Raw genomic sequence first — 27,853 nt, forward strand, 5'->3', positions numbered from 1 at the left:
GCACCCTCACCCTTCACTGGACACCCTCACTCTTCACTGGACACCCACACCCTTCACCAGCACCCTCATCCTTCACCAGCACCCTCACCCTTCACTGGATACCCACACCCTTCACCAGCACCCTCACCCTTCACTGGACACCCACACCCTTCACCAGCACCCTCACCCTTCATGAAGCTTCACTGCTCACTTGTTTTGCTGCCACTTGCTGGATCTGTTTCTTTCTGTTTTTTTCCCTCTCTTGCGACACTTTGTTGTTTGTCTGTTTTTTGAGACTGGATCTCACTATGTAGCTATGGCTGTCTTGGAGCTTGCAGTGTAGACCAGGGTAGCCTCAAATTCACAGAGATATGCCTGCTTCTGCCTCCCGTGGCTGGTTAAAGGCGTGCACCACCACATGTTAGAGGAAGGTTTGGCCCTTGGTGACGAGCACCTCTCCATTGTAAAGGCGCTGGAGAAGCCCTTGGTTAACAGAGAGGGGCTCTGGCCTAGACTACTTGCCATCTGTACACCACTGGGTTTAACATCTCAAGATGATTTTGAGGGTGAGTGGGGTTTAGGATAGGCTCTCAAGTCAATCAGGATAGCCTTGGATTTGATGATCTTGAAATGATCCTCCTGTCTCTACTCCCAAGTGCTGGAATTATAGGCATGTACTGCCCTACCCAGCCACAGGTAATTTTACTGAAAAAGTTTCTGCTGTGGTCTTGAGACAGTGACTTTCCACATCTGTCAACTGTTTGACATTTGTCATCTTTTTTTTTAAATTTATTTATTTATTTTATGTATATGTGTACACCTTCAGATAGTTGTGAGCCTTCTCATGGTTGTTGGGAATTGAATTTCTAGGACCTCTGCTCATTCCAGTCAATCCCGATTGCTCAGTTCTTACTTGCTCTGGCCCAAAGATTTATTTATTATTATACATAAGTACACTGTAGCTGTCTTCAGACACACCAGAAGAGGGTGTCAGATCTTATTACGGGTGGTTGTGAGCTACCATGTAGTTGCTGGGATTTGAACCCAGGACCTTCGGAAGATCAGTCAGTGCTCTTACCCACTGAGCCATCTCACCAGCCCAACATTTATTTATTCTTTTGTTTATTAAAATGTATTTATTATTATATGTAAGTACACTTAACTGTCTTCAGACACAACAGAAGAGGGCATCAGATCTCATTATGGGTGGTTGTGAGCCACCATGTGATTGCTAGGATTTGAACTCAGGACCTTTGGAAGAGTAGTCAGTGCTCTTAACCACTGAGCCATATCTCCAACCCCCCCTCACACATACATTTACTATCTTGCATCCTTCTAACAGAGTACTTGCTCCTAGTTTTGCGTACCTATAATCTCAGTGCTGGAGATAGAGGCAAGAGGATCAGAAATTCAAGGTCATCCTCAGCTGTTTAATAAGTTTGAGGCTAGTTCAGGCTGCATAAGACTTTGTGTCAAAAGAGAACTGATGAGATGGCTCAGGAGGAAAAGGGACTTGCTGCCCAGCCTGATGATCTCAGTGGGACTCCCAGGAACCACATGGTGAAAGGCAAGAACTGACTCCTGCGAGTTGTCTGACCTCCACTCCTGTGCTGTGACATATTGAGAATACACACACATACATGCACACAGAGAAATAAGTAAAAAAAAAAAATAATTAAAAATAAGAAAATGTAAACAAATCTTAAAGTGTTTTGTCTGGAGGTCTCTGGTGAGGGGAATGGCAGGCATATGGCTCAGGGTAGCCAGGAATATTGAAAGTTAGCAAGTAGAGGTAGGTCTAACAGATTGGGTCGAATTTAAGAAGACCTCCCTTGCCGGGTGGTTGTGGCACACGCCTTTAATCCCAGCACTTGGGAGGCAGAGGCAGGCGGATGTCTGAGTTTGAGGCCAGCCTGGTCTACAGAGTGAGTTCCAGGATAGCCAGGGCTACACAGAGAATCCCTGTCTCGAAAAAACAAAAACAAACAAACAAAAAAACAAAAATAAAGAAGACCTCCCTTGATGCCATATGGAGGACAGAGTGACAAAAGCAGATGCCATTTATCCATGGCAGGCTAGAGCCAAGATGCAGGGAGTCAGAGGAAGTGTAGTGTGGTCTGGACAGTGAGCACCTGATGAGCACGATCTGCTGGAGGTCACTGGGGAAGGCAGACTAAGAAGGGCTGCCTGGAAGAGGCGGCACTAGGGCTATTGCTTCAGTGCTCAGGCACACGTACTCTCCCACCCAGACCAGGAAACGTTCTTAACTTGTTTTTGTGCCTTCCTCTTTATCTCCCTTGCAGTCATAGCAACCATCATGGTCTTTTCAAACCTAATCCAGATGCCCCCTCTGTCCAGAACTCTTCCTAGAGTTGGGAAGGCCATGGTAGAGTCTTGCTTTATTCTCTAAGGAGGCCCTTTTCTGTGTGGTCCGTAACAGCCTCTCACAAGCCATTCTCTCCCCTTCCCGTCTCACCCTCACTCCTAATCCCTTCCAGAGCATGCAGGCCTGGGGATAGGATCCTGCTTGTTTTGTATATCGTGGTAAATATTAGTTGACCAAAAGAATAAAGGTGGAGGGGCTGGAGAGATGCTTAGCAGCTAAAAGCCTTACTGCTCTTGCAGAGGACTCAGGTTTGGTTCCCAGAACCCCAATGGTGGCTCACAGCCATCTGTAACTCCAATTCCAGGGCATCCAATGCTTCGTCCTACCTCTGTGGGCTCCTACACACACATGGTACTCACCCATACACAATCAGAACACACACCTATACACAAGTAAAATAAAATAAGTTTTTAGATAAGTAATAAAGGTTGGTACTAAGAAATGCAAGTGTCTGTATTCACAAGGGTGGCCCTAAAGGCTTCATGGACATGGAATACCTCTGGCTGTATGTTCAGGGGAAGGGAGCGTGTCTGGGTAGAACCCAGGCTTCTCTCCCAACCTGGTCCCCATTCCCCTCTCCTTTGTTTGGCCCACCATGCCAGTTTCAACGAAACGTTCCAGTTTCTCTTCTGGACCATGTTTGGCATGGAGGAGCACTCAGTGGTGGACATGCCTCAGTTCTTGGTGCCTGAGTTCGTGGGCAGGGCCATGTACGGCATCTTTACCATCGTCATGGTCATTGTGCTACTCAACATGCTCATCGCCATGATCACCAACTCTTTCCAGAAGATCGAGGTGTGAAACCCCAAGCCAGGCTAGGTGCGGGAGGGACAGGGTGCAAAGACCCTCGGGGGGCCTGCTCTGCTCTCACTTTTATTTTATGGCTCTGGTCAAATTCTCCTCTGTACAGCAAGGGTCTTGGCACTGTTATTGCTTTGGGCAGACTCCAAGTCTAATGCTCTCTGCACTTATCCTCAGTGGTGGCAGAGGTGATGGTGGTGGTGGTCATGGTGGTGCTGGCGGCAGTTTAGAGCATTGTATACATGTTAAGTGGAATCACAAGAAGGAAGCAGATGGGTCTGCGTTGCCTGCTGGAGAATAGGTTGAGCACTGAGCGGCAACTGGAATTCGAGGGGAAAGACAATGGGAAAGGAGAATGTGGGTGGTCGGTGGAGAGGGAACAAGAACAAGAGGAACTCAGTTGGCACGAGAGTTAGGAGAGGGGAAGACAAAAAGAGATGTCGCCTAAGTGATCAGAGTGGCCGTGCTAGCATGGACCTAGTGTAGCCTCCTGCATCTCTGTCCCCAGGATGATGCTGATGTGGAGTGGAAGTTTGCTCGCTCCAAGCTCTACCTGTCCTACTTCCGAGAGGGTCTGACGCTGCCTGTGCCCTTTAACATCCTGCCGTCCCCAAAGGCCGCCTTCTACCTCCTCAGGTGATGGCCTCAGAGCTATGGCCCCATGTACACCACCCAGCCTGCCCCACTTTCCTAGGCCCTGCCCCCCAACCCCAGTCCCCTTCACTAATGTCTTTTCACCATGGCGATCTTTCAGGAGAATTTTCCGGTTCATTTGCTGTGGCTCCTCCTGCTGCAAAGCTAAGAAGTCAGACTACCCGCCAATCCCCACCTTTGTGAGTCCTTTTCAGACTACTGTTTCCTCACCTCTATTACCTAAGCCATCAGTATGTCCCCAGAGAGCCTGCTTCCAATTCCTGCTCTGTCACACGGCCTCCATTTTCATCCTCCTGCTTCTGACTGGATCCTACATCTCTAGTCCACATCCTGCCCCCTAAACATAATCCATGGCACCTTCATCCCAAGCCCGAGTTCCAGACAAGGCTGTAAGACATGCTTGGGTGATTTAACAGCACTTGGGCAGTGCTCCCTGAGGAATGAGAAGGTTGCCAGAGGCAGCTGGGCACCCAAGGGGCTCACCTATCTCCTATCATCTGCACCGTAACTCAGCCTGTCTGAGCATGAGAGCTTTCCTGATTTGGATCATTGCTGCCAGTTCTACAGGGGTCTTTCCTTCCCATGCCACCCCCACCTCTCAATCTTCACCACACACTCTGGACACACTGTCTGTCCTCTTACAGTCTGCTGCCCCCCAGTTGGTCCCCATCTGTCCTGCAGGACCGCACTGCACCAGACAGGCCAGGGACAGAAAGCCTGCCTAGATCTTGCCTTTCTCCTTTATTCCTGGTCAGGGCAGAGATGGAAAGGAAGGTAGAGAATTCACTCTGTCTTCCATTGCAGACCAACCCTGGGGCAAGGGCAGGCTCTGGGGAAGGAGAACGCGTGTCCTACCGCCTTCGAGTCATCAAGGCTCTGGTGCAGCGCTACATAGAGACTGCCCGGCGCGAGTTCGAGGAGACCCGTCGGAAAGGTCAGTGGTTCACTTGTAATGCTCCCCCTTTGCTGCTCCTGGCTCACCTGGAAGGAGTGCCCACACCCAGTCTCACCCTCCATACTCCTGCATTAGAATCCAGTCCCATCCTTTCTGCCCTAGAAAGCTTACCCATCTGGCTCCTTGACTCTGTTACTCTGCCTTTATGTGTTGTTTCACTCTCATTCCCTCATTTATGTGTCCTCAGATATTGATCTCACGTTTTCCCCCTTCCCGCTCCCATTTCCTTCTTCTTGTCTTAGTAAGTTGCCCAGGCTTGTCTTGAGTTCACTTTGAAGCCTAGGCTGACTTTGAATTCTCCATCGTCTTCCCCAGTCTCCCAACTAGATGGGATCACAGGCCTGCACTACCAGTCCCAGCAAAAGGCTTTCCTTCCTTGTCGCATTCTGTCCTTCCATTAATGTTCACATTTATCAGACTCCTCACTTCTTCCTCCTTTAGCATCCAGACAGGGTGTCCCTGGGTTCAGTGGGGTGGGATGCGGATAGATAGAAGAGCAGACTCTCCTCTGAAAGACCTGTCCTGATTCATCTTAGACCTGGGCAACAGACTGACAGAGCTAACCAAGACTGTATCTCGACTGCAAAGCGAGGTGGCCAGTGTGCAGAAGACTCTGGCGGCGGGAGGGACACCACGGCCTCCAGATGGTGCCAGCATCCTCAGTAGATACATCACCCGAGTGCGCAACAGCTTCCAGAACCTGGGCCCCCCTACCTCTGACACTCCAGCAGAGCTGACTATGCCTGGAATTGTGGAGACCGAAGTCTCTTTAGAAGATGGCCTTGATGTCACAGGAGAGGCTGGGGCTCCAGCTCCTGGGGAGCCCAGCTCTTCCTCCTCTGCCCATGTGCTGGTTCACAGGGAGCAAGAAGAAGAGGGGGCAGGGGACTTGCCCTTGGAGGAAGATCTGGAGACCAAGGGTGAGTCCTAAGGCAGCAGAGGGGTCTCTTCTGTCACTACGTGCCACCGCCTCGTTGGGTAGAGCCAGGTCTCTCAGTAGAGGACCATGGTGCTTGCTTTTGTTTTTTTGTTTTTTGTTTTTTTGCCACACTAAAATTTCTGCTGTGGAAGTCAGATCGTAGTTTCCATCTCTTGATATCTTAAGATCCCTTCCTATTCTTCCCTAAAATGGACACTGGAAGGGTCGGGGGTGGGGTGGGGTGGGGTGGGGAGAAACAGTTTGCTTTGAGTTCTGGGGCTTAGAATCCTACCTTTGGGATTCCTTAGGTCTTTAGTAAAAAGTTATGGCCTGGGAGACTGGAGGACTAGGAGATAGGAGGCCAGGGAAGCAGGAGATCTGAGAGTGGGCAGGTCTGAGAGGTGGTGCCCTTTCTTGGCCTTCCATTCTCATCAGGGCTGGGTATCCATCTGTCCCCTCCCTGCCTTCACAGAGGCTGTGAGGCCCCTGTGGCTGTTAAAAAGCATCAAGTACAGAAGTTACAGTGTGTGACTAGGATGTTGTAATCAGGAAATTAGCTTCTATCCCTCGACTTTTAAGCCTACCAAGGACGAATGACATCATGCAATAAACCAGTCATAAAAGCCATGTCTCTACACCACAACTCTGTTTAATTGAGTAGCCATCCAGTCTTTACCTTGCATGTCCTAGGAAGTCCCCGCCACACAGTGGGGTTCCCTCAACCCTGCCATGGCCTCAGGTCTCCAACTCTGGCTGGAGAGGTGGCCCCTAGGACTGGAACCAGAACCACACTCCAGCTTCCTGAGGTCGTTCAAAGCCCCTTCTTCATAGTAAGGTCATCAGTCCCCCAGATTTCTAAGAGGCTTTCAGGGTCCAGCTCTGGAGAGCTGCAGCTCCCCTGGGATCAAGAGCAGCGGCTTCCCTGATGGCAGAGCCAGAGCCTCCGCGGAGGATGCCTCTGGCTGCCCTATTGCTGGAGAAAGGAGAAAAGATGCTGAGGTGGACAAAAGGGCCAGCAGAGCCAGAACAACGCTCGGAGCGGGTTGGAGGGTGACCTACCTCTTGAGGACACACAGCCTCGCGTCTTCTCCCCTGCAACAGATAGCATAGTGAGGCCTCGGGGTGATTCACACCCCAAGTGTCTTGCCTATGGCCATTCCCTTTTCAGTCTGTCTCCTCAAAGCAGGCCCTCGCTCCCCTTCAGCTTTTCCCCTGGAGACATTCCCAGATTGCCTGTCTGTCCTTGCTCCTACCCATACAACTGTCACTCTTCCACTGTCCCTGCCTCCACAACTGAACCTGGCACTTCCTTGTTAGCCCCATCTAGCCAGACAGAGCCTGCTGAGACTGGAAGTGGCATGGTTTCCTTGCTGTTCCTTGGTCTGCTAGGTATACAGAGGACATTTTGAGAAAGCAATCATCTGAGAATGTCCACAGATCTTGAACTCTCACAGGACCTGGTGGAACCTCAATCTCACTAACCAAGTGGTTCCTGAAGGCTCTGGGGACTGGGTCAGAATATACTAGCTTCTTTCACCCACCCTGCCATTCTCTGTCTCCCATGCATTGCTCACCACCCAAATAGGCGCAGTTAAAGTGGCTGCAGGTCTGATTATAACTCCAGAGAGTCACTATGCTCTGGGCTCCATCCTGGGAGAACCCAGTGACCAAGAAGACTTCGTGTGGGGGTATCAGCACCTCACGCTCCTCAGGAAAGACAGACAAGGCCTGGATAGGAGCCCCGAAACAAGTCCTTAGATTGAAGAAGGTGGCATTACCAAACCTTCGAGCCACTCGTTCATCCACAGAGCTAGAGGCAAACTGTCCTAATCGGACAGAGTCCCCCAGCCTCTTGGGTTCAAAGTGAAGGCTGCCCACACCTCGGAACACCACCTCCCCAGCTTCCATACTGCACCCTCCTGTGCCCCGCAGTAGCTGCAGGGCCCGAGTCAAATAGAAATGCAGGGCCTTGAAGGGGAAGTGCCTCATGTAGAGCTCCCGGGAGCCACCTCCTGTCCGCACGGCCTGGTTCAGCTCCCAGTACAAGGTGTTGGATGAGTTGGTGTACACCATAATAGCTACTCCGTGCTGGGCTTTGAAGCCAGGAGGTAGAATAAGCTTGTGACGCCGGTGTGCCCAGGCCTCTTGTGCTGCTTCCCAGGATTCCCGTAGCAGGGCATGGCGTGCCATCTCTTCCTTTAGCAGCAGGCCTGCTTTCTCCTCCATTTCCTCGGAGCATCCCACATAGGCATCATCAAAGGTATCTGAAGCCAGGCTCAGGGGCAGGATAGGAACAGCTTGGACCTATGCACATAAGAAAAGAGGTGCTCCAGAGGCCAGAGCATAAGTTTAGAACACTGGCCAGGGAGTGCTGGTGGCAGATTTTCATTCCTATGCCTACATATTTGATACATGCAATTGGCAAGATCAGAAACAGGCACAAATGACACAGGTAGTGGAGTCGAACAGCTGTGAGTTTGTTTAAGCGCCACCTGCTAGCTCTGCGATCTGGAGCAATTCTCAGGCCAGGGCTTTCTGGACTTCACATTCTTCGCCTATGGATTAAGGATACTTCCAACCTCACAGGGTTGTGAGGAGAGCATGAGGATTGTTATAGCACAACCTAGAGGGTGTCATCTCATCATTCGAGTGAGAGGCGAGTCTGCTTGGTTCCTGTGCTTTCCTGGCTCTGCTATTTTGTATGCAGGCAATGTGCAGCCAGTGTCTGATCCTTGCTCTGGTCCCCACCCCTCTCAGCCATTTCTCATCCTTGGGGAAGCCCTGCAGCTCAGTATAGTATACATTACTGTCAGCTCTGGGGGTTCCTGTATCCTCTCTACTTTAGAAGATTTTATCCTAAACTTAAGGAGGGGGAGTTTTATTGTCCTCAGCACAATCCCAGAGTGTGATGGGGTGGGGAGAGGGCCTGCCAGAGTCTACAGCAGCACATCGGTGTGCCCAGGGGTTTGTCTGCATTGAATCTGTGGTGTGAAATGGGAAGGAGAAAGGTGGAGGCAATCCCTATCTATCGAGGGGTAGCATGGAAGGAGATTTCACACCGGGATCCAGAAGTACAGGGAGGTGGCATTCTGGGGGAACAATCTAGCACTTGGGCTTCCTAATGAAATAGAAGTTCCTGAGAAGAGGACTGGGAAGAGGGAAGAGCCTCCTGGGAAGGGTTTTCTTTATCATTCCTCCACCACCACCACCTTCTCAGCCTCTGACCCACAACTGACTTTATTGGCAAAGGATAATCCTAGAGTTACCTTCCAGAGGCTGTGCAAGCTGAGGCAGCTCAGGACCATTAGCAGATCCTCCAGAATCATCTTCAGAGGAGTCCGGAGTCAGCAGGATCCTGATGATGATGAAGCCAGTGGAGGGGAGTGCTGGCTTGGATGGGCTCCAGGACCTTCCTTTCTTCAGCCTGAGAGGGTCCTTAGTCAAGGACTGGACCTCAGGAGGGATGAGGGGCGGGGCCGAGGACGAATCTAATGATGGGTATGGCTTCAGATTTTACTGTCCCCGTGTCAGCCCTAGTCTATGACTACAAGATGGCCCCAAACCCGGGGTCTCCAGGACTTCTTTGCGATGGTATAGGTGAGCTATTTTTAAGACTCTTCCTGGAAAGGGGCGGGGCGGGGCGGGGCAGGAATGGGAACCCACCTGGAGGAGGTAGAGGCAGAGAGCAGCCTGGGGCTACGGTCCTTGGCGGCAGACTGGAGCTGAAGTGCCGGCAGGCGCTGCGCAGATCCCGACAGACAGCTGAACAAAGTCCCCGGGGCTAACTATAGCCCCTGGACTGGTAATCCGACACCTATCTTCCCCAACAACAGACAGGGGCGTGGGAGCTGGACTGGCAGAGTCCTTAGGTGGTTGAGGGGCAAAACTCTCTTTCGTTTGGATGATAGGCTTTTTCTGTAAGATCTAAGCTATGTCAAAGTTGGGGGAGGAACCTGTGAGACTTGACCTCTTCTCTGGTGGCCCTGGGCCGGGCCAGGGCCCTCAGACCACCAGGCCACGAAGCCCCACGAGGGTCGCTCCTTGTACATCACGCTAGTTAAGTCACCAAATCGGTCGTATTTGCATACAATTTGCATATGACACACGTTGGGTCACGTGCACAAGCATCAAACCTCCACCCCACCCCCACTTCCTTCCCTATTCTTAACCCTCTGAGTCCCTCTGTAGGGCGGGGGGGGGGGGGGGGGGGGGGGGGGGGGAGGGGGGAATGCTTGACATTCAGTGCTTAGATGTTCAGGAACAGCTCCACCCCCTCAAGACCTTCCCTTTCTGGACCTCTCCAGCTCAGGTGACCCCATGTTTGTAAACACTGCTTTCTCTCACACCTCCTTTGGGCTTGACTATAAATAACCTAGTTCTGAGTTTCAGACGCCCAGTTGGGTGTAACGGGAGAAGGAACCAGCTTGTGGGAAGGTGAAGGAGGGATGTTCTCAGCACCATGGTTAGAGATGCCTCCTGTGGGGGCCAGCATAAGCACAGGATAGTCCAGCTCATGAATTTACCCATCACCACCCTTTACCACCTCATATTGTCAGCCAAATAAAATTTCCTTTACTTAAAAGCCCTTTTCTCTCCTCCAATCCTTCCTGAAGGCTAAAGAGGAAAACAAACTGTGTCCAACAGTGATCCCTTCCTTTTCTATTGACTCCATCCTTCCTCTCTGGGAGGTATTCAAGTTCTTGCAGTTTCTGGGACAGCAGATGCTGTGTGGGGACAGCCTCCAGCTTGTAGGTTTTCTTATATCCTAGCACATGGAACCCCAAGAAGTGGAGTCAAATGGTCGTGTGTGGGTCAGGGATCCTGAGAGGGGCAGAGTCAGAGGGGCAGGAAGCTAGGTTCTTAAGAGCAGGACAAAGCTTGACATGGTGGTACATGCCTATAATCCCAGCAATCAGGAAGGAAGCCGAGGCAAAAGGATTGCTTCAAGATCAAGGTCAGCCTGGACTTTGTGAAAGAAAGTAATAAAACAACGATTAACAACCAAAACAGCAACAGAACAAAATAGAAGGAGAGATGTGTGGAGTTGGGATGGTCAGAGTCCAGAACCAAGTCTGTGAGAGGGCTGCAGTCCCATCTCCTCAACACCCCCAGCATCGCCCTCCACACCTCTGTATTCGGCAGTTCTTACTGTTTGGGGAAGAACATTGGCCCAAGTCACACTGGGGTGAGGCTAGTGTTCCTGAGCCTTGACAAGGAGACAGCTTGAAATAGACAGAGTGTCACATTTCTGAGCAGCTGTGTGGGGACAGCAGGAGGGGTAGGGAATAGACAGTATAAAAGAGAAAGCTGCCCTCCCTGCCCTGTCTATACAGGAGACCAGATCAGCCCACCATGGAGAAAACTAGGTAAGGGCAGAAGGCTACCTCACCTCGTTGCAGGGAGGGAACTTTTTGATATAAAATCTATGGTATTAATAAAGTTTTAGGGATCCATGGATCCTAGGAAGGTTTGTGGATGTGGCAAAGTTTGGGATTTTTTGAGGAGAGACTTGGGGTCATATTCCCAGAAAGAACTATTGAGTGAGGGCCTGAAAGAGGAAAACTAAGCCTCAGAGGATGAGGGGAATGCAGCTCCTTTGCCTGTGTAAAGGGATTTTAAGCTGGATTCAGCTCTCTTGTGCCAGAGACTAAGTTAGAGGCCAGCCTGGGATACCCAACAAGACCCTGTCTCAATAATATAATATAAAATAAAATAAAATAAAATAGGGAGGGGGAATTCCCAGTGTCCCAGACCAATCTCTGCTGCATTTCCCCCTGACACTGGTCACCGAGGAAAGCAATCTACTTACTCTGAGGTGCTGTCTTATCAGCAATGCTCAGAACACCTCTTAGCCTTGTTTACCAGAGACTGGGGGGTGAGGGGGCTTTCCAGCACAGACAGAATAAAAATAAGCTGGAACTGACTGTAGAAATGAGGGTATGTGGTGGACACAGGTAGGCTTTAGTGAGGCTTCAGTTCTCTAATGGAAGGGAGCCAGCACTGACAGATAGGGTGCCCTGTCTGGATAAGGGAAGAGGCAGGCTTCCACTGATTTTCCAGGATTACTAACTGGGGTCATCATCTTGCCTGAAGGACGTGGAGGTCTCAGTAGCTGAAGCTGTGGGACCTGAGTCTACGCTGCTTGCAATGCTCAAGCTGCTATAAAACCTCTAGGAGTGGAGGGCGGAAGCCCTGTCCAAAGAGGTGATTGACATCTCAGCCTTCAGGGAATGTATGGATACCAGTCTTTCCATCCCAGCCCAGCCCATTGAGCATCTGCAGGTGGGCTGTTTATGTAGATTTTACTTCCTTAACTAGACAGACTCTTAGCAAGCACTCTGGTGACTCTGCCTAGTCCTGGCCTGAGCCCTGGGGATCATTGCTGGTTCCTACACAGGCCAGGGGTTGGGGGAAGGGGCACTCAGGAGAGTCAGCACAGAGTGATGTAGAGCCCCCAAAGGATTCTGGGGGCTTTCTGAAAGAGGTGGGCCCTGAGCTAAGCCAGAAAGAGTAGGGGGCCAGAAGGAAAGCTAAGGGCAGGAAAACAGCAGAGCCTCCCTGGAAATTTGTTCTGTACTGTAGGTGCCAAGAAGGGACAAAAAAGGTCCCAAGGGGCAGGATCACTGAGCAGATCAAGGAGCAGAGTGAGGTGAGGCTGCCATGGGGCACTGAGGGATGTGTTACTTCATTTTGCTGCTTTGTTTTGAGACAGGGTCTTGTGTATCCCAGTCTGGCCTGAAGCTCATTGTGTAGCCTTGGATTCCTGAGCTTCCATCCCTCCGTGAAAACTGGGATTTCAGGCATGTGCTATCATGATTGACTTCTAGGAGGTATTAGGAATCAAAACACAGGGACTTGTGCAGGATGGGCAAGCCCTCTCTGGTTTTTGCTTTTGTTTTGTTTTGTTTTGTTTTGGAAACAGAGTTTATGTAGCTCTGTAGGTATGAGCCACCACAGAGGCATTTATTTATTTATTTATTTATTTATAGATTTAAAAATGATGACGTGCTGGGCAGTGGTGGTGCCCGTCTTTAATCCCAGCACTTGGGAAGCAGAAACAGGCGGATTTCTGAGTTCAAGGCCAACCTGGTTTACAGAGTGAGTTCCAGGACAGCCAGGGCTATACAGAGAAACCCTGTCTCGAAAAACCAAAACAACAACAACAACATCACAAAACCAAATAAAAATGATGTGAAGTGTGCGTGTGAAGCATGTGTGTGTGTGTGAGAGAGAGAGAGGAGAGAGAGAGAGAGAGAGAGAGAAAGAGAAAGAGAGAGAGAGAGTTTACACACAGTGCATGTGTGCAGGAGTCCTTGGAAGCCAAAGAGGGCATTAGATCACCTGGAACAAGAGATAAAGGTCTTTGTGAGCCTGTGGTGCTGGGACCTGAACCTGGGATCTCTGCAAGAACAGTAAGTGTCTTGAACTGCGGAGCCATCTCTCTACCACTAGTACTCATGCCTTTTAAGACATACTATCATTATTTTTTCTCTCATAATTCTCATTTCTGCATTTTTCTCAGTATTTTGAGCTATTTTTTCAGTCAGTTTTGGCACAGAAAAAAATTAAGATTCTCTTTTTAATTATGTGTATATTTTCGTGTTTGTATGTGGGTATGTATACCCGAGGGCAGGATTCACCAAGGCTAGAATCATCAGACTTCCTACAGCCAGAGTTCCAGGCAGTCATGAGCCACCTGGTGTGGGTGCTGGAACGGAACTCATGCCTTCTGCAAGAGCAGTGTATTCTTTTAACCGCTAAGCTCCCTCTCCACCCCACACAGAAGACTTTAAACAGGCAAGGGTGGTAACCAGGGCCATGCTTTAGAGACAGGGCTCTTCCAGCTCTGTGGGAAATATGCTAGCAGGGCTGAGAGGGGGCAGGCAGATCACCTAAGGAGGAGGCAGACAAAAATAAACAGGGCATGGATGTGAGCCTGGACAAAGAAGGGAAGGAGACTCCAGGAGGCAGCTTGGACCCAACGTGAGCTGGCAACTGCAGTCAGGAGTGATGAATGGTTGAATGGATGGATACCCACGTGACCATCCCGAGAGACTAAGGTACCACGTGGCTGTCTTCTGCTGGCATGCTCACCAGAGCTAGGCTAAGCTGGGTTAAGCCTAAAAGCTAATATGAAAGGATTCCAGGGTTTCTCACTGAGCCCAAGGACCTCATGAACCCCCAGGAGCCTGTCCAGTGAGCTTAGGTTGCCCACCTTCCAGCTTCTCTTGTTTTCTCCGGCCCTTCTTCCCTAGGGAATCTCACCTCTGCCTGACTTCATCATCGATAATGCAAATTGTTTGTTTTAGTTCTTAAGATAGGGTCTCATGATGTCCCAGGATGGCCTTTGGCCCACCATCCTCCTGCCTTGGCCTTATGCCACAGGTATGCACCGCCATGTCCACCCTTTCTCTGAATCACATCCATTTCAGTCTCCTGAGTCTCTGTGCCAAGTCCTGGCTGCAGCACAGCATAGATGGCAATAAAGTGCAAAAGGAAACTTTCAGAATGGTGATGTATTGCAACGGCAGCTTACATACAATTTCCAGACCACTTATATAAAAGTTAGAAAAAGACCAGTAGGCTAGGCACAGGGCACACCTATGATCTCCGCACACAGGAGGGAGAAGCAGGAGAATCAGAATTTCAGGGTCATCTCAGCCACTCAGGAAGTTTGAAGCCAGCATGAGACCCTGCCTCAAAAAACAAACTAAATCAACCAAGCAAGACAGAAGAAAATGAGCTAGGAAAACAGTAATTAGCATTGACAATGGAGGGCCAAGGAGCATTTTCTTTCACTAAGGGTGAGAGGCAAACTGGTTCCTTTTGGGACCACAGTTTGATAGGGCCTATCACTCCTGTGGGGTGGTGCATACCTGCAATCCCAGCATGCAAGAGGAAGCTGTTAGTTCACTGCAACCATAGTTAAATACATTTGCCCCGAAGTGCAGAGTCAGATCCTCCTTCAAAACATTATGAAAAAAAAAAATCCATGTGTCCATTCAGTGGTTTAACTATACCATGAAACACACCATGAGGCCATTATAACAGGCAAGGTAGATGTGAAGGGGGCTACTTGGAAAGAGGCCCCTGATATATGGTTTCTCAAGGGCATATATTTAGAGGATGTGCATATTAAGCATTTTTTCTTTGAAAGAAAAAAAGTCAATAAACCCAAAACATTTGAATGGTGTGTGTGTGTGTGTTAAATTTAATATATTGTTCAGAGCTCAATAATAGAGTGCTCAGCTAGCATGTACCAGGCTCTGGGTTTGACCCCCCCCCCCAACACTGCAAAGAAACTGTTAATTAAACTGTTCAAACATTTCCTGAGAAAGGCACTGAAAGACACCACTGTCACTGGCCATCCCGTGCCACAGGCAGGAGGGTGTAAGGCTGGAGTGGGGTGGTCAGTCCACACTCACCTTCCCACAGCCAGCACTGCTTTGCACTACTTTGTAATAAAATACATCTGTCTTCCTGTATAGGAAAATGAGCAGGCAGCTCAAATCCTGTATGTCTGACTTTAGGAGGTGGAAGCAGGAGGGTCAAAACCAGACTGGCCCAGGGGCCAGTTTCAGGTCAGCATGGGTATATAATACCCTGTTTAAAACAAAAACGAACCAAGGTAGACAGACAGAAAAGGGACGATGTCATTTAGCACAAGTTTAGAGATAGCTGTTCCAGTTCTGACCCAAGGATGGGCCTCCTTCTTAGAGCCACTGTCGGTCAGTGTGACTACCCTCATCAGGGGTGCCAGAGGCTGTAGGTCCTCCATCCCTTTGTCCAAACAGCAGACAGTAGGTGTGTTAGATAATGTTAACTAAAGGGTAGAGATTAACTTCCCAGTTTTCCAGATGAGGAAAAAGAGACAGCAGCTTGCCTGAGGTCACCTCCAACATGAAGATTCCTGCTGTGCTGTCTCTCCTACTGGTGTCTGTGGGTCTCAGGGACGGAGTTCAGGTATGGCCATCCTTCACCAGCAGCCTGGCAGGTCACTGGCTTCTCAATCCTGGGGAAGAGGAGCAGAGGGAAGTATGTCCAGGGCTTCCCTGGGGACCCATCTGTCTCTCTGAGGGACCTCCTGAAACCCTAGGCTCAGGGAGCTTGCAGCTGGTGGTTCCCAATCCCCTTTCCCCTCCAGATGTATTTGGGGACCTTCTTGCGTTCTCTGTAGACCGTGTAGGGGAGCTGGATGACCGGGTTCTCATTTTTCTAGAGACTGCCCTCTCAGTCCTTGATGCTCCCTAACCCTCAGGTTCAAAGTTACTCCATCTCACAACTAGACATCTTTTCTCAAGAAACACCCCTGGACATGGCCCCAGCGTCCTTTGATGACCAGTATTCTGGCTGCCTGGCAGACATGACAGCGGCACTGCCAGATCTCAACCATTCAGAGTTCCAGGCCAACAAAGTATACGCGGATGGCTGGGCTCAGGCCAACACCCAGTGGCAGGAGCGCAGGACTTGGGGGTCTATGTGGGGTTCCTTGCCCCCACCACCGCCAGGCTTTCGGGATGAGCACGGGGTGGCGCTCCTGGCTTACACCGCCAACAGCCCCTTGCACAAGGAATTCAACGCGGCAGTGCGCGAGGCAGGCCGCTCCCGGGCCCACTACCTCCACCACTTCTCCTTCAAGACCCTCCACTTCCTGCTCACCGAGGCCCTGCAACTGCTCCGGAGCCACCGATCTCGCGGGTGCCGGCAGGTGTACAGGGGGGTGCATGGCCTGCGCTTCCGGCCTGCAGGGCCTGGCGCCACCGTTCGGCTGGGGGGCTTTGCTTCCGCGTCCCTCAAGAACGTTGCCGCTCAACAATTTGGCGAGGACACCTTCTTCGGTATCTGGACCTGCCTCGGGGCCCCCATCCGAGGCTACTCCTTTTTTCCTGAAGAGGAGGAGGTGCTGATCCCGCCTTTCGAAACTTTCCAGGTGATCAATACCAGCCGACCCACCCAGGGTCCCGCACGCATCTACCTCCGAGCTCTGGGCAAACGTAGTACTTACAACTGCGAATACATCAAAGGTGAGGAGCGAGCCAGGCCCGAGCCAGGCCAGCCCTACAAAAAGATGGGCTTCCAGCATCTACCAGGAGCTTTGACAAATTCAAGCCTCAGCCCCTACACCCCCAACCAAAGGAGTCACATTAAATAACAAAAACAACTGGCCACAATCCTGGGGTGGCTCACACCTGTAATCCTAGCACTGAGCACGCTGAGGCTACTCTTGATTCCCAGGCAACAAGAGCGATGCCTGGGAATGGTAGTGAGAGGCTCGCACATAAAGGTATGGAGGAAAGGCAGCCAGGGTCTTTGAAAGGATAGGCACTGTTGGATCAAGCTGTTTTTCCAGCTGGAAGTTGGAAAGGAATTTCTTTCTGTCTTTCTTTCTTTCTTTCTTTCTTTCTTTCTTTCTTTCTTTCTCTCTCTCTCTCTTTCTTCTTCCTTTCTTTCTTCCTTTCTTTCTTTCTCTCTCTCTCTTTCTTTCTTTCTTTCTTCCTTTCTTTCTTTCTTCCTTTCTTTCTTTCTTTCTTCCTTTCTTTCTTTCTTCCTTCCTTTCTTTCGAGACAGGGTTTCTCTGTGTAGCCTTGGCTGTCCTGGAACTCACTCTATAGACCAGGCTGGCCTCAAACTCAGAAATCTGCCTGCCTCTGCCTCCCAAGTGCTGGGATTAAAGGCGTGCGCCACCACCAGCCTGGCCAGGGATTAGTTTCTAGTCACAGTAGTGACACCAGGGCATTTGTTGGCAGAGCCCAGTGAAAACTAGATGGCTCCTCTAGTCAAGGAGCTTTGTCATGCAAGCCTGACTTCTTCAGTTCAGTCCCCAGAACCCATATAAAGATGGAAGGAGAGAACCAACTCCACAGGATTGTCTCTGACCTCCACAAACGGGAGGAAACACCTGTTTCCCCTACCTCACACATACTAATAATAAATAAAATAAAGTTTAAGAAAAAGAATTAAGTAAAACTCCCGACCTCAGGTTCTGAGAGGTGCGATTTTACCAGGCGGAATGGTAGGTATATACAGTTGTCTGTGCTGGGCAGGTGTGGGGAGGCGGGGGAAGGGCTAGCAGGTGGGTGGTGTGACTATATTTCAGTTTAGCTGTGCCAACCTCTGGTCCTTAGCATGTCAGCTGTTCCTCCTCCCCTGGTCTATTCCTCAAGCTAGAGGAGCAACAGTGAGGAGGCCTGTTCTTAACCTTCGGTGGGCTGTGGGCTACCGCTCCTGGCTAAGTGGGGCCTGACTTTCAGAGTTAAGGGGCAGACACAGTTGGCCTACACGCCACAGTTCAAATGGGAGGAGCTCCAATGTGGCTCAGTTCCCACCTTGACTAACATCATGAGCCATGAGGAAGGTAGGCCAAGAAGACAAACACGTCCCCCATACCCCCCTATCTAGGACAGGGCATAGGAAAGTGAGCTGGTAGTGAGGCGAGTAGGTAGGTAGAAGCCAGAGACCAGGAGAGGATCAGAAAGAGATCCTGGCTTACATGGCGGTCTCCCTTCTGTCTTCTGCTCTGGTTAAGTGATTGTGGTTTAGGGAGATTCTTGCTAAGGCGGCAGAATTACATACAGAGAATCAAGGATTGCTCATCGGAGTCCTGAGGGCTCCTTTCCAATCAGAGAGCTACTGAAGCATTGATTCTTCTTTCTTCTTTCAGAAAAGAAGTGCAGGTCTGGGCCCTGCTGGCTGGGTAGCTCAGGTAAGACATTTGAGCAGGCTGTCCTGAGGCTGGGCCCTCACTAGATTGTCTTCTTAGTGATTTATTATTGATTGGTTGTTTTGAGACAGGGTTTCTCTGTGTAGCCCTGGCTGCCCTGGAACTCACTCTGTAGATCAGGCTGGCCTCGAACTCAAGAGATTCACCTGCCTCTCTGCCTCCCCAGAGCTGAGATTAAAGCGTGTGCCACCGATGCCAGGCCTATTGCTCTCTGATTCCTATAAACCACTTCCTCACCTAAGAAGAGACTGCTGTCAGTGAGACCTCAGTGGGAGTCACTGACCCTGGTAGAGAATGTGTGTGTGTGTGTGTGTGTGTGTGTGTGTGTGTGTGTGTGTGTGTGTGTAGTGGCTCTGCAGCAGCATCTCTGCCTCTCAGAGGAGGGCCGCTGTCAGCCCTGCCTTCAGGCTTCTCCGAGGAGACTACAGGAGACACTGTTCCCGGCAGAGTTCTCCTCTGGGACTTTTTCTTCAGTTGTAGAACTCAGTGTCCCTGCTACCGTCCTCAGGGCTCCCTCTGACCTGCTTTCCAAGGTCAAAGCTAACCCTTGGATGCTGCGTGACTGTACTCTAGTCTGGCCTAACTAGTCTTTCCCTGTGCCTCAGTTTCCTAGTTTGTAATAAGAAAGTTGGCTCAAAGGACACCTGCATCTCTTTCATCTGAGTCTTTTCTTGTACAGGGCCTATCTGGGCCTTGGCTTATTTAGGTGGGACTAGGCTACTTCTAGAGAAGTATTGACAACTCCTCCCCCTCTCCCCCAGCTCTCAGCCACACTTCGTGCACACTTCCCCCATGCTCCCTCTCCCTAGGATCCCTAACCAATGGGCAGGAAAGATAAGCAACCTCTGTTCTTTCCACTTTCCCAGACAAAATACTACTTTGGGTTCCAGGCACGTTACACTGTGAGGCCTCAGCACAGTCCATGGCATTGGCTCACTTTATTTTCCAGACAGGGTTTCTCTGTGTAGCTTTGGCTATCCTGGAACAGGCTCTGCAGACCAGGCTGGCCTCGAACTCAGAGATCCATCTGCAGATTCACAGAGATCTGCCTGCCTCTGCCTCTGGAGTGCTGGATTTAAAGATAGTGCACTATCTTTCCCAATATCAGCCACTTCTACAGAGAACAGAAGCAGCAACCCGTGCTTCACCACACAGCTAGTCATGTCTATAGCCTGGCTGCAGAGTGGAACTGTGAACTGCCCACCATGACAGTTCCTACCTTTGCCACACATATAGCCCTCTAGCAGTAAAACCTAGAATACTATCTTCATGTAGTCGAGGGAGGCCAGAGACACAGCCACAGTGGTATAGTGACCAGAAGCTGGTTCTCCAACTTTAAGCCAGACCCTTTGTTTTGGTTTTGGGATAGGGGAATTTCCTGTGTAGCTCAGGTTGCCCTAGAACTCATGCACAATTCAGGCTGGCCTCAAATGGGCCATTCATTCTCTTACCTTAGCTTCCTGAGTGCTAGGATGCTGGGTGATCAAACTGCTGTAACCTGCTTGGGCCTCTGCATTCAAATGGTACATAATTTGAGACATTGGGAAAGTTAAAGAGTTTTTGCCTCCACACTCCCACCAGGACATCATGCCCAGGTTGTGAATGGAGAAGCCCGATTCAACATCAGCAGATCTCTCTCAGAGATCAGGGGACACACTGATAGTGTTGTGTCCCCATGTACCTGCAGATGGCAGGGGTTTGAGTGATTAGTCTGCCAGTCTCTCTGCCTTTCCTCTTCATGTCCTCACATGGCTCCTAAATCTCTCTTTTTTCCTTACATAGCCCCAGGCTCCCCCTCTGTCTCCTGGTCTCTTCTGCTGCTGCTCTTGTTCCTTGTGTTGATGGCCCTTCCAGAGAATCCAGGTCTCCAGCAACCTACACAATGTTGACCGGCCCTGACTGAAGAAGACTGGTCAACTATACGCCTTAAGTATAGCAGGATCCTGGTGAATCAGTCCATCTACAGGAAACTCTGGGACCTTCTATGGCAATTGCCAGACATAAGAGAATTTGGAGACTGAACCTCACCCAGGGATGTAGGAATGGGACTGAGGACAGGCAGAGGACTCGAGGACAGGCAGATACTCAATTTGGAGCCAGGAGACTTCAGCTCATTGTGGGTGATGATGAGGGAGCACATGTGGCCACGAGTCAAGCTGGAGTCACTTAAATGCCTCTCATAAAGGTCTGAGTGGTACTACCAGGCTAATAAATGTGATTTCTAAAGAGATGTAATTTTTGCAATAATCTGTGAGTCCTGAGAGTCCTACCTATAAAGACCAACTGAACCCCCAACTTCTGGTTGTGGGCCCCAAGAAAAAGACAAGGCATGGGGGAGGTGCTGGGAACATTCATTTATTAAGGACTGAAGCTCTGGGTCAAATGTCTCATAGCCTTCTGTTCTGGAAACTAGACAGTGAATTCCCTCCCGGGAGAGGCCAAGCAGAGATAAGCCAGATGAGAATCTGTAACAGCAACTGCTAAAGATGACAAGCAAATGTGTAGCTTTGTTCCTTTAATTAGTAACCGACACCCTAGCCAAGCATAGTGGCATCTGTGTTTGAAGAGGCAGAGGCATGTGGATCTATGTGAGTTCAAAGCCAGCCTGGGCTACACAGCAAGTTCCAGGCCAGCAAAGACTACATAGTGAGACTCTATCTCGACAAACAAAAATAACCTGGATTCCTCTGGCTAATAGCTATTATTCCAAGTGTAAACCCTGGGGAGGTTATTTATTTTTAGACAAAAATTTCTGTAGCTCAGGCTACAGGACTTAAGGTAATCTTCCTGTCTCAGCCACCATGTGGTGGAATTACAGGAGTCTATTACCTTGCTCAGCTGGCACTGAGTCTTAGCTTCCAAGTCTATACTTTGACCTTAATCATGTTGGAATTAGGGGAGAGGCAGGTTTTAGATTCCCCGTCATTAGGGCACATAGATCACAAAGGCTGTTTGGGGGTTGTGAGGTCAGAAGTGCTGGTTCTGAAGAGGTGTTTCTTACTCTTAGCAGCACTTTGGGGAGAGACTGGCTAGCATATCTGAGTACCAACAAACATCTGGGCTTTGCCATCCTTGCCTGGTGGTGTTGAAGTGACCACAGCTCCCTGAAATCTAGTTCCTGGCCCTTACAGGGCTTGCACCAGTACCAGGAGGCTCATGACCAGAGCCATGCAGAAAAAGATGCCTAGGAAAAAGCGGTCCATCACTCTGGCCAGGCGCTTCCAATCTTCATGGCGGCGCTGGGCAGCCCGGTGGCTGCGGAAGGTGCTGGCAATGGAAGCTACATGATGCAGAAGGGCTTCCTGGTGGCATAGACATCGTGGCTCATGACAAGGGCCCGCTAGGGGACCTGGTGGAGGCTGGAGACTGGGGGCTGACTCTAGGGGCTTGGACTGCCCACAGGGCTCCCCTCGTTCCCGCACACACAGGCCTTTGGCTAGGTGTCCCAGCAGGAGGACCCGAGCCCAGGCAGGTACTGGATGTGCATTAGGGCCACAGTAATGCAGATTCATGATGAGGATGGTAAGTGCTGTAGAGAATGTGACCATGGTCATAGTGGCCATATAGTACTTTCCTGTGGGACAAAGAGCATTGTGAGCCCCAAACAGGAAATGAAGACTGTTGAGCTTCCCAGCTGCCTCATCATAAATGGAAAGAGGGACAGCATCAGGCCCCCAGACCCGATGAGGGAAAGGATAAGATAAGAACTAAGTTCTCTCCACTTCTCATTCCAATTAGGGTTCTGAAGATATCTGCTGACCTTTTCCCCCCCTACTGCAACCTGAACTGTCCTGTCTGTACACGTGGAATTGGCTATTCTTTGGTTCATAGTATTGCTCCTGTGAGTGAACAAATGTCACATGCACAGGAGAAAGCCTGGCACACAGTTATCACTCACTACAGTTTGTTTCTTATGACACTGGGCACCGACTGGATCTTTCTCCATCAAGGCCCCAGCAGTGAGGGGTGTTCTCCCAGACACCCTCTCTCACCCCCTGCAGCAGTCACTCTTCTGACCTAGTGTCCACTCTCCCACGCCCTCAGGCTCACCGATGAGTGGCACGCTCTCTGCAGGTGGCATGCTTTCGGCCAGGATCAGCTGGAAGACGGTAAGTGCCAGGAGCACGGTGACCCCCAGAGACACCTTCTCCCCGGAGTCAGCAGGCAGGTGGAAGGCCAGTGGCGCCAGCAGGGAGATGAACACACAAGGCAGCAGCAGGTTGCACACGTAGGCGGCTGCGCGGCGACGCAGCAGCAGAGTGAAGGTCACATCTGGGTAGGGCTCAGAGCAGCAGCCGTAGGTGAGCACGCGCCTGCGTGCTGGCATGCCCAGCACGCGCCATTCAACGTTCTCCACGAAGTCGGCCAGACTGGCGGAAGTGCCCCGAGGTCGCACATCCAGCTGGTGCCCGCCGTGTGTCCATGAGCCGAAGGTCAGGCTGCAGCGCTGAGCATCAAATGGGAAGGCAGACACGTCCACACGGCACGAGCTGCGTGTGATGGCCGGTGCGTCCCAGCGCACAGAGCCGTCGTGCCGCACAACGACGTTGGTGCTAGCCGAGGCAGGTGGCTGCGTGTCCGCCCTGTAGACAGGTAAAACAGGATTCACCCGGGCCCATGAACAGGGTGGATCTATTGTCACTAGTCGGGTTTTAGTGGTCAGGGCAGTGCGGTGGTGTGAGCCTCATTAGGCTCATTTAGGTCTCTGAAGGTCTAGAGGGGGCTGAGTTTGAAGGCTTGGAAGGACCGGGAGCAGAGTTTTAAAAACCTCTGCAAACCTGGATAGCCTCACACTGACCTAGGGAGTCATCTGTAGAACCCATTAGATGAACCCAGAAAGATGCACAATGCTGTGTGTTGGCTGGGAGATGCCAAGCACCTAAAGGTGGCATAAAGGAGTACCCCAAGGGCAATGCTGTTGGCTGGTGAGATCTCAAGTGGCCTCAGAGCATGGGAGGGTGGAGCTGCCACAGAGGAGCACACGGACCCAAGACAGTTCTCTCTGAGAGCTACAACTGGCTTGGGCCACAGAGCAGGTTCCCTGCAGCCATCAAACTTGAGTTGGCCTGAAAGTGACAAAGGAGTGGTAAAGAGCTCCTCAGAGGAGCCCCAGGGGCAAGTTTCTTAGATGTCTAAGCAACTCTATTTGGTGTTGGGAGAGGACTCGGTGCATATCAAGGGCAAATCTAGAGAAAAAGGGGAGCAGATAGGAAGTACTTGTTGTAAAGTACGATATCTGGTCGCCACACTAGACTGCTGGGAATTCGGATTGCATCCAAGTCTCCGTAGGCTTTGGGGTCCCAGTGTAGATAGGCATCTGTCCACTCCTGCCGGATCCACAGGTACAAGGTCAGCACCTGGTTCCGTTCATCCTGGCGGGGACAGACAACGGACATGTGAATATACACTCACTGTCTTTTTCGTGCATACTCCTTCACAGAGCTCTCTGGTTAGTTCCCACAAACCCAACTTGCTCAAACAGCCCAGTTCTCATTCAGGCTTGAATTTTTGCTCCCTTGGTGGGTTTTTCAACCTCTAGTTAATCCCACCAATAATTCCTGCTTGGGGAAAGCAGGGGGCGGGGAAGAGCATTCAGTAAACACCACCATGTAAAATCTTGGGCCATTGACTGGAATGTGGGAGTTAATGGCCACTGTCATTATTAATATTAACACATAGGAAAAGGATCATTAGGAGATGGCCCTTCTTCCCTCGATTCACACATCCCACCACTACCACATCATACCATATCAATGATCTGAGACAGTGTCACCTCCAGGGTCACATTCAGAGTCTGGTCTGTGTCTGCCACTGGTCTCAGGGCACTTGTATAGTTGGCAAACAGGTCACGGAACAGCTTGTGAGCCAGTCTCCCCTCAGCCCCCAGGCACTCTAGAGGGTGAGTGAGAAGAATTTGACTATCATCCAGGGGCCTCTTTTCACACCCACCCACCCCCCACCCCACCCCTGCGACCCCCAGCTGGAGCCTTGTCACCTGTTCCTTGGTCTCACACATTTCTGATGCTGTGCGTCATTTGCACATGGGCCTCTCGCTGAACTTGCAACTTGCCACTTTTTTTTTTTTTCAGCTAGTTTGGTTGGCTAGCAATCCCAGCAATCCTCCTGGCTTAGGTTCCTCCAGCACTGAGGTTATAGGTGTTTGAGGCCACACCTGGCTTTTTATATAGTTACTGCTCCCCCACCCCCATCTCAACAGAGAATTCTTTCTTTCTCTTCAGCACCCTCTCCTCCACATTCCCCAGATAGCTTGCTCTCAGCACTGAAGTGTAGGGACTGGAGGCTTGTGGTGGACAGGAATAATAGCAGTGTCAGATAGGCCTGGTTCATTACCTGCAGGGAGAAAGAGCAGGAATAGAAACCCCAGGCCCAGATGGTGGCTCCTGGTCCCCATGGCCCTACAACAGCCAAAGGGTGGGCAAGTCTTCAGGAGAGATGAACAACGGGTCCAGCTGGCAGGGATGAGGTGGAGAGTACCTGGAAACCAGAGATTGAGACTTTCCTTCCAGTCTCCTGTTTGCACCTGCCCTCAATACCATACCTGGCCCTTGTAGCTGCAGTTTCTCCTTCTTTGCTGTTCCCAGCCTCTCTGGCTTCATCTTTTGCCCCTTTCCATATGACTAGTGCCCTCTTTTACCTCTCTCTGTCTCAACTTGATTTCTTCCTCTGTAATGATCTTGGTTTCTATTTTCTTTCCTCTTTCCTCCTTTCTTCTGCTTTTACAGCACCCCAAACCTCCTTCAGTCCATTCCCTGTACCTGGGCTCTGAGCAAGCCTGGTGCTCTCAGCAGAATAGGGCCAGGAACTCTTATCAGGGTTTGAGGCACTGGAGAGCAGCCCCTCTTCCACTGACTTTTATTAGCTTAATTGCAGGGTTGGCATACTGGTGCCCATGGGAACAGAACAACTGAAACTGACACCTGAGGGTGCTGGGCCCTAAATTATTCAAATTGTGTAACTCAGCATGAAGGCTCATCCTGGGGGCTGGGAAGGTTTAGAGATGCCAGGATCTGAAGGTGCAAAACTACACTCTAAAGGTTTATGGGGTTGAGGCCTGTGAATAAGAACTGTATCCCCCAGTTCAGCTGCTTTCATCGTTTGAATTCTAGAGGCTCCTTTTAGACCAGCACCTTTCCTCCCAATAAGGGACTGAACACCTTAGATTCAGGTGTTTTGAGCTAGCTAAGCTCTGCCCTCCTCATGGGAGTGAGCTAAGTCAGACCATCACTTCAGATGGTCCTGTGACATATTCCCTCAGTGCCTGTAGTGATTCCAGGCTGATCCCAGTGCCTACTACTGTGGACGGGTGGGAGGGGCTGATCAGGATTAGGGTTAAGGTTAAGGTTAAGGTTAGGGATTATTCAGTCAGAAGACTTGCATTTTAGAATCCCGTGTAGCTGGAGATGACCACAAACTTCTGCCTCCACCTCCCAAATATTTGGGTTACAATTATGTGCTCATCTCCCAGTTTAGTGCTGGTCTTTTAGTCCCAATTAGTCAAGGATGACCTTAAGCTCCTGCCTCTCCTGCCTCCACTTCCCAAGGGCTGAGATGTGGGCAGGCAGGCATCACCATGCTCAGTGTATGCAGTACTGGGGTCTGAACCAAGCTTCCTGCATGCTAGGCAAGCAACAACCCAGCCTTCCTTTTTTTTTTTTTTTTTTTTTTTTAATAGAAAGGAAATAGTATTTGCCCATAGAGCAAGTATTTCCCATACCAATAATCCTTAATGCCGCTAAAACCATGAGCTATTTCTGTAGCACATTCTTTTTGAAAAACCTCTGGGACAAGAAAGACAAGAATTCTCTGCCAGAAGCCTGGCCATTCTCTTTGAGACAGTGTGGAGGGAGGATTGCAAACAGATCAATTCCTGGCCACAGGGATTGAACTGAAGACTCAAAGCAGACCCATTCTCTTCTTTTATCTTCCAATCCTGTGATGTTTCAGAAGTCTTTGGTTTAAACTTGGAATTTGCTTGCTCCTCAGTTCAACAATTAGGACATGAGTAGACTGGAATTCTCATTGGATCCTCAAAGAGGCCTGTGTGAAGCAGCCAGTTCAGGAATCATTACGACCCTTAGAAAGCAGTGGCTTCTGGCTTAAGAACCTCCAGAACAGAGTAGGCTTTGAATAGAAAGCATATTCAGAGGAACAACTTCAATTTAGAACCTATGTGCATAAATTTTTGAAACAGGGTTTCTCTGTATAGCCCTTGCTGTCCTCTCTGTAGATCAGGCTGACCTCAAACTCAGAAATCCGCCTGCCTTTGCCTCCTAAGTGCTGGAATTAAAGTTGTGCGCCACCACTGCCAGGCATAAATTTGTGAATACCAATATTTATTAGTCAATAACTTCCTTGTCCCTAAATCTGTCCATACAAACTTAGCCTTTGGGTTGAGATGTAGCTCAACTGTAGAGATCTTGCCTAGCATGCAAAGAACCTGGGCCCAATTCCCATTACTGCAGATGGGGAAAAGTGTTTGTGCTCTGAATCTCAGCTCAGCATTTAACTGTCCAGTATTTATTTGTGAGCATCATGTGTGCCCTAAGTCAAGACAACTTGGGAATTGTTATTGCTTTCCTCCTCTTTGAGGCAGCCTCTAATTCTCCAGGTTAGATGGCAGGTCAGTTCCAGGGTGACACTCTCGTCTCCATCCCCTAATAAGAGTTCTGAGAAAATGGGGCTAGAAGATGGCGTAGTGGTTAAGTACACTGGCTGCTCCTTACAAGAGGACCCAGGCTTGATTCTCAGCACCCATAAAGTGGCTCGTAATTGTTCCTATCTGGTTCTTGAGGATACAATGCCCTCTGGCTTCCACAGGCACGAGGCACAGAAGTAGTGAGCATACATACATACAAGCAAATCCCAATACACATAAAATACTGATAAATTCAGACAAAGACAAAACAAGCAAAACCAACCAGAATGCTGGGAATTGAGAGTGGGAGTGATGGATATGACCAAAATACATTGTATACATGTAAGAAGTTCTCTTAGAGTGCTGGGATTATAGATGTGTGCTAACACAGTTTGCTTTTTTATGAGAATTCTGAGAATTGAGCTTGGATTGTAAGGCTTGTGTAGTTAGTGCTCTGACCTGCTGAACTCAACACCTCACCCCCCCTATTCCTTCTCCCCCCACCCCCAGACAAGAGTTTCTCTGTATAGTCCTAGCTGTCCTTGAACTCAGAAATCCGCCTGCCTCAGCTTCCCAAGTGCTAGGACTAAAGGCGTGCGCCACCACTGCCCCCTTGTTCTCTCTTTAACTTAGGGATCTGTTTCTTCTTAGACAAGGATTCTCCAAAAACACAAATAGAAAGTCAATACCACCAGGAATACTATAAACATTTAATTTTATTTTTTTTTAAGAAAGTACTTCAGAAAGAGGAAAATAATCTAGATCATTTATATATATATATA

At 50.0% G+C, this 27,853-nt stretch overlaps 5 protein-coding genes across 14 annotated transcripts in view; 2 read left to right on the forward strand and 3 right to left on the reverse strand.

The window, feature by feature from the left end:
* Positions 1 to 5,916, forward strand: part of LOC116102678 (short transient receptor potential channel 2) — a 33,767-nt gene extending 27,851 nt beyond the window's left edge. Inside the window, exons 19-23 of the mRNA XM_031387618.1 lie at positions 2,968 to 3,160; positions 3,675 to 3,802; positions 3,921 to 3,999; positions 4,625 to 4,754; positions 5,312 to 5,916. Of these exons, the coding sequence (XP_031243478.1) occupies positions 2,968 to 3,160; positions 3,675 to 3,802; positions 3,921 to 3,999; positions 4,625 to 4,754; positions 5,312 to 5,706 (925 nt within the window). The 3' untranslated portion in view covers positions 5,707 to 5,916. The remainder of the gene's footprint in view (positions 1 to 2,967; positions 3,161 to 3,674; positions 3,803 to 3,920; positions 4,000 to 4,624; positions 4,755 to 5,311) is intronic.
* Positions 5,917 to 6,323: 407 nt separating this feature from the next.
* Art5 (ADP-ribosyltransferase 5) lies at positions 6,324 to 9,815 on the reverse strand. Of its 3 annotated transcripts, none has more exons than XM_031387626.1 (5): positions 9,358 to 9,815; positions 8,961 to 9,049; positions 7,269 to 7,998; positions 6,754 to 6,786; positions 6,324 to 6,667 (listed from the first exon to the last, which is right to left on the reverse strand). In XM_031387626.1, exons 2-5 carry the CDS (start codon positions 9,018 to 9,020, stop codon positions 6,561 to 6,563), a joined length of 930 nt encoding a protein of 309 aa, XP_031243486.1. In that variant the 5' UTR covers positions 9,021 to 9,049; positions 9,358 to 9,815; the 3' UTR covers positions 6,324 to 6,560. The 3 variants fall into 3 exon arrangements, with proteins under 3 accessions (XP_031243486.1, XP_031243485.1, XP_031243484.1); XM_031387625.1 differs by having other exon boundaries at positions 8,961 to 9,182; XM_031387624.1 differs by having other exon boundaries at positions 8,961 to 9,118; positions 9,358 to 9,809.
* A 1,148-nt stretch (positions 9,816 to 10,963) lies between these two features.
* Positions 10,964 to 20,650, forward strand: Art1 (ADP-ribosyltransferase 1). Of its 7 annotated transcripts, XM_031387661.1 has the most exons (7): positions 11,019 to 11,060; positions 11,788 to 11,976; positions 12,407 to 12,494; positions 15,552 to 15,657; positions 15,914 to 16,718; positions 18,356 to 18,397; positions 20,198 to 20,647. In XM_031387661.1, the coding sequence occupies exons 4-7, from the start codon at positions 15,595 to 15,597 to the stop codon at positions 20,302 to 20,304; spliced, it is 1,017 nt and encodes a 338-aa protein (XP_031243521.1). In that variant the 5' UTR covers positions 11,019 to 11,060; positions 11,788 to 11,976; positions 12,407 to 12,494; positions 15,552 to 15,594; the 3' UTR covers positions 20,305 to 20,647. The 7 variants fall into 7 exon arrangements, with proteins under 7 accessions (XP_031243525.1, XP_031243519.1, XP_031243521.1 ...); XM_031387660.1 differs by lacking the exon at positions 12,407 to 12,494; XM_031387662.1 differs by lacking the exons at positions 11,788 to 11,976; positions 12,407 to 12,494 and adding an exon at positions 12,277 to 12,343 and having other exon boundaries at positions 11,026 to 11,060.
* Positions 20,651 to 20,754: 104 nt separating this feature from the next.
* Chrna10 (cholinergic receptor nicotinic alpha 10 subunit) lies at positions 20,755 to 25,321 on the reverse strand. 2 transcript variants are annotated; one of them, XM_031387657.1, is made up of 6 exons: positions 25,192 to 25,321; positions 24,767 to 24,910; positions 24,162 to 24,307; positions 23,633 to 23,787; positions 22,466 to 22,998; positions 20,755 to 21,989 (listed from the first exon to the last, which is right to left on the reverse strand). In XM_031387657.1, exons 2-6 carry the CDS (start codon positions 24,825 to 24,827, stop codon positions 21,541 to 21,543), a joined length of 1,344 nt encoding a protein of 447 aa, XP_031243517.1. In that variant the 5' UTR covers positions 24,828 to 24,910; positions 25,192 to 25,321; the 3' UTR covers positions 20,755 to 21,540. The 2 variants fall into 2 exon arrangements, with proteins under 2 accessions (XP_031243517.1, XP_031243518.1); XM_031387658.1 differs by having other exon boundaries at positions 25,071 to 25,321.
* A 1,189-nt stretch (positions 25,322 to 26,510) lies between these two features.
* LOC116101303 (nuclear pore complex protein Nup98-Nup96-like) overlaps positions 26,511 to 27,853 on the reverse strand; it is a 16,816-nt gene continuing 15,473 nt past the window's right edge. Inside the window, exon 13 of the mRNA XM_031384900.1 lies at positions 26,511 to 26,557. Coding sequence (XP_031240760.1) covers positions 26,511 to 26,557 — 47 coding nt within the window. The remainder of the gene's footprint in view (positions 26,558 to 27,853) is intronic.

Source organism: Mastomys coucha, unplaced genomic scaffold (assembly GCF_008632895.1).
Source record: "Mastomys coucha isolate ucsf_1 unplaced genomic scaffold, UCSF_Mcou_1 pScaffold21, whole genome shotgun sequence".
Classification (NCBI taxonomy): domain Eukaryota; kingdom Metazoa; phylum Chordata; class Mammalia; order Rodentia; family Muridae; genus Mastomys; species Mastomys coucha.